The sequence below is a fragment of the Chanodichthys erythropterus genome, chromosome 18, assembly GCF_024489055.1.
Source record: "Chanodichthys erythropterus isolate Z2021 chromosome 18, ASM2448905v1, whole genome shotgun sequence".
Classification (NCBI taxonomy): domain Eukaryota; kingdom Metazoa; phylum Chordata; class Actinopteri; order Cypriniformes; family Xenocyprididae; genus Chanodichthys; species Chanodichthys erythropterus.
This window is the reverse complement of record NC_090238.1, coordinates 36,073,845-36,079,844: the sequence shown is the minus strand read 5'-3', so window position 1 is coordinate 36,079,844 and position 6,000 is coordinate 36,073,845. Positions and strand designations below refer to the sequence as shown.

The following is a 6,000-nucleotide window of genomic DNA, read 5'->3' as shown; positions in this document are numbered from 1 at the left end:
TTGATATTTTGTCCTACTGTAAATATATATAAAACATATTTTTGTGAGTAGATATGCGTTGCTAAGGACTTCATTTGGACAACTTTAAAGGCGATTTTCTCAATATTTTGATTTTTTTGCACCATCAGATTCCAGATTTTAAAAAATGTTCCTATTCTAAAAACCATACATCAATTCGCGGTCCAGGGTCACAAATGTTTACTTAGCCTACTATAAATGTATGAAAATGACAAACAAAATAAAATAAAATAAAATAAAATAAACAATAAAATAAAATAAAAATAAATTTAGAGGCAAAATGTTTTGCTTTTTAAGGACCTTGGATGTTTCAGAAGGGAATCAAACAGTGTCTCCAACTGTGCTGAAAATAAAATAAAATAAAATGAAAAAAAAAAATCCTCCTTTTGATGGAGCTTGGATGTTTCAGAAAGGGAATAAAACAATGTCTCAAACTGAGCTGATTTTTAAAATAAAATAAAATCCTGCTTTTTAAAGAGCTTTGATGTTTCAGAAAGGGAGTTAAACAATGTCTCAAACTGAGTTGATTTCAAAAAATAAAATATGGGTTTAAATTTAGAGTATGGCTATTTTGTTTTCAAATTTACTTAGCAATGTATGAAAATAACAAATGACATTGTTTCTGGTGAAAATCTGCTGCTTCTCCTTAACATTACGTTCTTTACCACTTTGTACAGTGTAAGATAAACTGTTGCAATGGGTTTGTCCGAGACTCACAATGAAACCATGAAGATTTTTTAAACCTATGATCTCTGATAACAAAGATATTTTCTGACAAAACCTGTTTATGTTTAGGCTATGTTAATATACACTGAACTTGGGAAGATTTGTTTGATACCGTGTGTAAATACTCCTACTATATTGTTTGAAAACAATATATGGCCAAACCAAGACATAACAATTCCTCCGAGAAAATCGCACTAAAGGTGTGCAGCCACACAAACTCGAGATTCTTTCAAAGTTATGCGGGCCCCACATTCCACACATCATGCACCTTCACCGGCGGGAACTACACCACAGACTCCTGCGCGTGAGCGTGTCGTGTTACCAGCATTTCCTGTGTCTCATATCTGGAACGAACGAACTCTCCAATGGAGCAAAGTAATGCGAGATGGGAGTGGTTCCGTTATGAGGTCACGGTGAGGGACTGAGCTGAACGCTCAGCAGCGAGCGCAAGCGGTAGACATGAGACGGACGCGATCGCTGGAAACATTTATTCGCACAGCTGAATGAATCTCTGCTGGCGACAAAAACATAACAGGACCGTGTTTCCTTCGACAGGGAACTACTGAAAAACATCACGCTTTGGCTTTATAGGCGCAGGACAGGCGTGGATACGAAAGACTCCAAGGAAGAGACGCGTGAGGAAAGTTTTCCTTCGCAAAAACAAACTGGACGGAACAGTGCAGAAATCGTGACGCATAAGCCATGCACTGGTTGTACAGCGTGGGATAGTTCTTCTGGTGTCGTTCATCTGAAGGGAGATGCCTTTTTGGTGGCTTTCGTCAACAAAAGTTTAACGCCGTATTATTATTCTGCTCGACAAGAAAACGCGTCTTTCTGAACGGAACATTTCTCGCGCGCGTCCAGACTCGCTATTTTCTTCTGTTATTTGCTGGTTTGGCTGGAGGATCTGTTCCTCATCGTGTAGTTTGGGGAGAAGGGGTTGGGTTGGATATCTAATATTTTTCACTTTTCCTTCATGGCCTCCTCCAGGATGTATCTTCTTATGAAATGCATGCTGATTTTCCAACTTGTGGTGCTGATCGCGAAAAACAGTCGGGCGCTCATTTGCTTGCCCTGTGATAAATCCAAATGCGAGGAGCCCAAGCACTGCACGGGCTCGGTGGTGTTGGGGATCTGCGGCTGCTGCTCGGTGTGTGCTAAGCAGAAGAACGAGAGCTGCGGCGGCGTTTACGGTCTGTACGGGACCTGCGACCGCGGACTCCGGTGCGTGATCAGACCCCCGTTAAACGGCGGCTCCATCACGCAGTACGAGGTTGGAGTTTGTGAAGGTCTGTATACACATTTCATTTACTCTCTGAAAAGTTGCCATCCACGTTCATTGCTTTAATCGAGCGCAATGATGGTGAAAGGAGTTTAATAAATCTCATCACTTCTGCCTCCGTCTGGATTTCTTGGAGAAACTAAACCAAAGCGGCAAGCTCTTTTAACACTTTATTTTGTGAAACTAACTAATAGACACATTATCGTATGTTACTGTTAATTTGTTATTATTGCATGTTGGTCACATCCCAATTGTGACAAGTAACGGTTCCATTTTTACTGCTAAAAAGGTAAACTGCAAAGATTTATCTCTGAATTCTGGGGATCTGTGGATCAGATATGAATTATTCTGTTCGCAATGCTACTAATACTTGTTTGTTAGTAGAACTAGTAGTATCAGTAATGTTAGTTACAAGTATTCATGTTTAGTTCTTATTTATTAGATACCAGTACTATTCGAACGACTACACACATTTGGAATTCTAAGTTAGAATGAAAGTTCTAATGAATACACCTTAGAAATGCTGGGTTGTTCAACCCACGTTTTGGTCAAATATGGACACATGTACAAATTTAAACCAAAGGTTGACTTTGTCCATATTTGACCCAAACATGGGTTGAAACAACCCAGCATTTTTCCTTATTTTAGAAATACTACAGTACTCCACATTGGAATACATACTAGCTGGAAGTAAATATTCCATATCTGAACCACAGATCCCTGTAGAATTCAATAGAAAAAAGAAATGTTACATTCCTCTATATAGTCAATATTTAATACTGGTGAAAATATATTTTCATTATTGGAGTATTTACTCGTAATTAAAAACAAGGCTACTGGTAACATAAAATAGATTTAAAGAATGGATGTTAAAACGGCTTGCCACATTATCCGTCTATGGAGAGGATAAAGAAAATGTGTAAAGTGTAGTAAATGTGTTGTGTTCATTAAAGTGTTAACAGTAGCTACAGTAGCAGTTTTGTGAGAAAAAAAGAGGGGAAAAAACGAATCAGCATTATGAATCATGATTACAGCTAATTTGAGTAGAAATGAACCATTATCAGGGCTCATTAGATATCGTAATGTGATTGTAAAGCCATTATGGAGAGGAAAGAAAGGATGAGTCAAAATGTAAGCGTCGGTCCTGTCTCGTACACAATAACACATTTCCTTCATACGCGACTGTCGTTTGGAGTAGTTAATGTGTTTGCAGCATGTCGGTTTTTCGTTTCTTTGGGGTATGGCTAACGGATTCCGTGCTGTTTTTGGACGTGGTGCCAGCCTCTCTCTTTCCGCCGAGGCTTGTTGGTTTTTCATCGGAATGTCTGCTATGCAACTTAACTTGCGCCTCTGCCAGTATATTTGACATCGGACCGTTGAGGGACGTGCGCTTCTAACAGCCTACCTTCAGTCATGAGGTTTTGCTTCTCGGGTTGCGTTTTTCTCACCTCACCTTGATTCAGTTAATTGTGCTGTCAAGCACGTCTAAGCTCAGGGTCTTCTCTGGAGGGTTTTCTCTTTGTAACATTGTTTTTTTTTAAACCCTGGGTTATATGTAGTTTTGAAAGAGTGGTTTTAAATCTTGGGTTATGAAGCCTTGCTCAAGTAAAGTAGTGCGTTGTTTCGCGTCAGTGTACTATTACATAACAATGAGCTTTGAACAGTCACATGCACTTTCATTTGCTGTTTAGTTTCTGCGACTGAGATAAATTAAATGGAAAACGCGAAGAAATTGTTCTTTTAGGAGACTTTAGAACAGCCAGAACAGACATACATGATATTTCACAGATGAACAATCACGTTTTAAACTGTATTTGTCCAATGTTATTGACCTCATAAATATATAATGAGAATGTAAACCCACTGTTTACATATGTAATTTATGAAATAAATATGTATAGCTCCTCAAAATGCAACATGTTTGAAAACAGAAATCCATTCACCATGCTGTCAGTGTCAAATATCAGCTGATTTATCACCATTTTGTCACCATTTTTTAAAGACTTAAAGGGTAAACTAACCCAAAAATGAAATTTCTGTCATTAATTATTCACCCTCATGTCGTTCCAAACCCGTGAGACTTTCGTTCATCTTCAGAACACACCAAAAAAAGATATTTTTGATGAAATACAAGAGTATCTGATCCACACATAGGCAGCAACGTCATTGCACCTTTTGACATCCGGTTGAAAATACAGTTAAAATAGTCAACGTGACTACAGTGGTTCAACTTTAATGTTATGAAGAGACGACAATTTGACGAGAAGGTCTTACGGGTGTGGAACGACATGAGTGCGAGTACTTGTTGACAGAAATGTCATTTTGGGGTGAACTAACCCTTTAAAGCTATACAACACCCAAAAATGATAATTCTAATCTTGTAGGTCTAACAATCATTTGCTCACTCTCACACCATATGTAGCCTATATGATTTTCTTTACTTAAGATGAGTGCTCTAGACAAATTAAACTCTCCTCATAAACTTCATGAACTATAATCATCGTTTCCATACAACTTTTAAATGCTGGTTCACAATTGATGTAACCGGCGCTTCACAAAACGTTTGTGTTGCGCTTCTCACATTCACCTATTGTTTCTCTTCAGAAGATGTTGATTCATCAACTGGGGTTGTATGGATTACTGTTGTTGTTGTGTTTGTTTTGCATAGTTATTCAAGCGTGAACTTTGAGGGTCCCCATCCACTTGCATTACGAGGGCTCACAGAGATGTATTATTTTTCTAAAAATCTTATGTTCCACAGAAGAAAGAAAGTCATACCGTATCTGGGACAGCATGTGGGTGATTAAATGATGAGAGAATTTTTATTTTTTGGTTAGAGTATCCTTTTATTTTGTGTTTCTGCTGTTGAAGAAAGAATCAAAGCCATGGATTTTTACTGAATCCATGTATAAATGACCCTAGAGATGAAAAACTGGCACCGCAATTATCAAGACTGGCATATAAAGCTATCTAGACAGATCTGTATCATTTTCTGAATGCTGCTTGCACGTTGTATCGGTTATACTTTTTCTCTGTAGAGTCCTGTCGCTTGTTTGGCCAATAGTCCAAGTTGGAACACCGACTTGGTCAGAGGACATGCATTGCAATGTCACGGGTCAGGTTTCAGCATGGCTGGCAATGAAAATTGAAGGCGTCTCGACCATTTGACATGTAACTGCCGGGGTGACATCTGCTGTAACTCAGCCAAGAAAACACTGCGGCACTGAGTGCCACAGCTACGGCTGTCAAATAAATGAGTCAGATGAGAGAGTGCAGCGAATGCCACTGCAGGCCACGTCCTGCTCACCTCCACCCTCACCTCCTAACAAACCGAGACCTCAGAGGGACTTAACAGTGAATTAGAAAGTACAACTGCCGTAGACCGTACCTGCCATGCTTCACCATGAATTATGAAGATCTCAAAGTCCTGTGTGTTGTGGCACATCACAGATTTCTACTGGACTTTTAAGGAAAAGTTTAATTAAAAAATGTAATTTTGTCATAATTTGTTCACTCTTAAAGGAGTAGTTCACTTCAGAATTAAAATTTACTCGCCCCCATGTCATCCAAGATGTTTATGTCTTTCTTTCTTCAGTCGAAAAGAAATGAAGGTTTTTGAGGAAAACATTCCAGGGTTTTTCTCCATATAGTGGACTTCACTGGGGTTCAACGGGTTGAAGGTCTAAATGTCAGTTTCAGTGCAGCTTCAAAGAGCTCTACATGATCCCAGACGAGGAATAAAGGCCCCGGTAAACTTCAAACGAATTTCTTTTTCGTTCTTCATTTAGGGGTAAAACGAAGTTCGAAATGCGTGACCAGCGATATACTGTAAACGAACATCTGACGCCGCCCACACCACTGAGAGCGACGGTTATATGAATATGTAAATATGTGCCGTGCACTTTCTTCTCAGTAACAAAATAAACACAACAAAAATAAGAAAACAGCAAGCATTTATTATAGAAAGCATGAGA

The 6,000-nt window shown here is 38.9% G+C and overlaps 1 protein-coding gene across 3 annotated transcripts in view; it reads left to right on the top strand.

Moving 5' to 3' along the window:
• Positions 1–1,165: 1,165 nt before the first annotated feature.
• The window catches only part of crim1 (cysteine rich transmembrane BMP regulator 1 (chordin-like)), a 151,419-nt gene continuing 146,584 nt past the window's right edge, over positions 1,166–6,000 (top strand). For all 3 annotated transcript variants that reach the window (XM_067367414.1, XM_067367415.1, XM_067367413.1), the window contains exon 1: positions 1,166–2,033. In XM_067367414.1, coding sequence (XP_067223515.1) covers positions 1,721–2,033 — 313 coding nt within the window. In that variant the 5' untranslated portion in view covers positions 1,166–1,720. The remainder of the gene's footprint in view (positions 2,034–6,000) is intronic.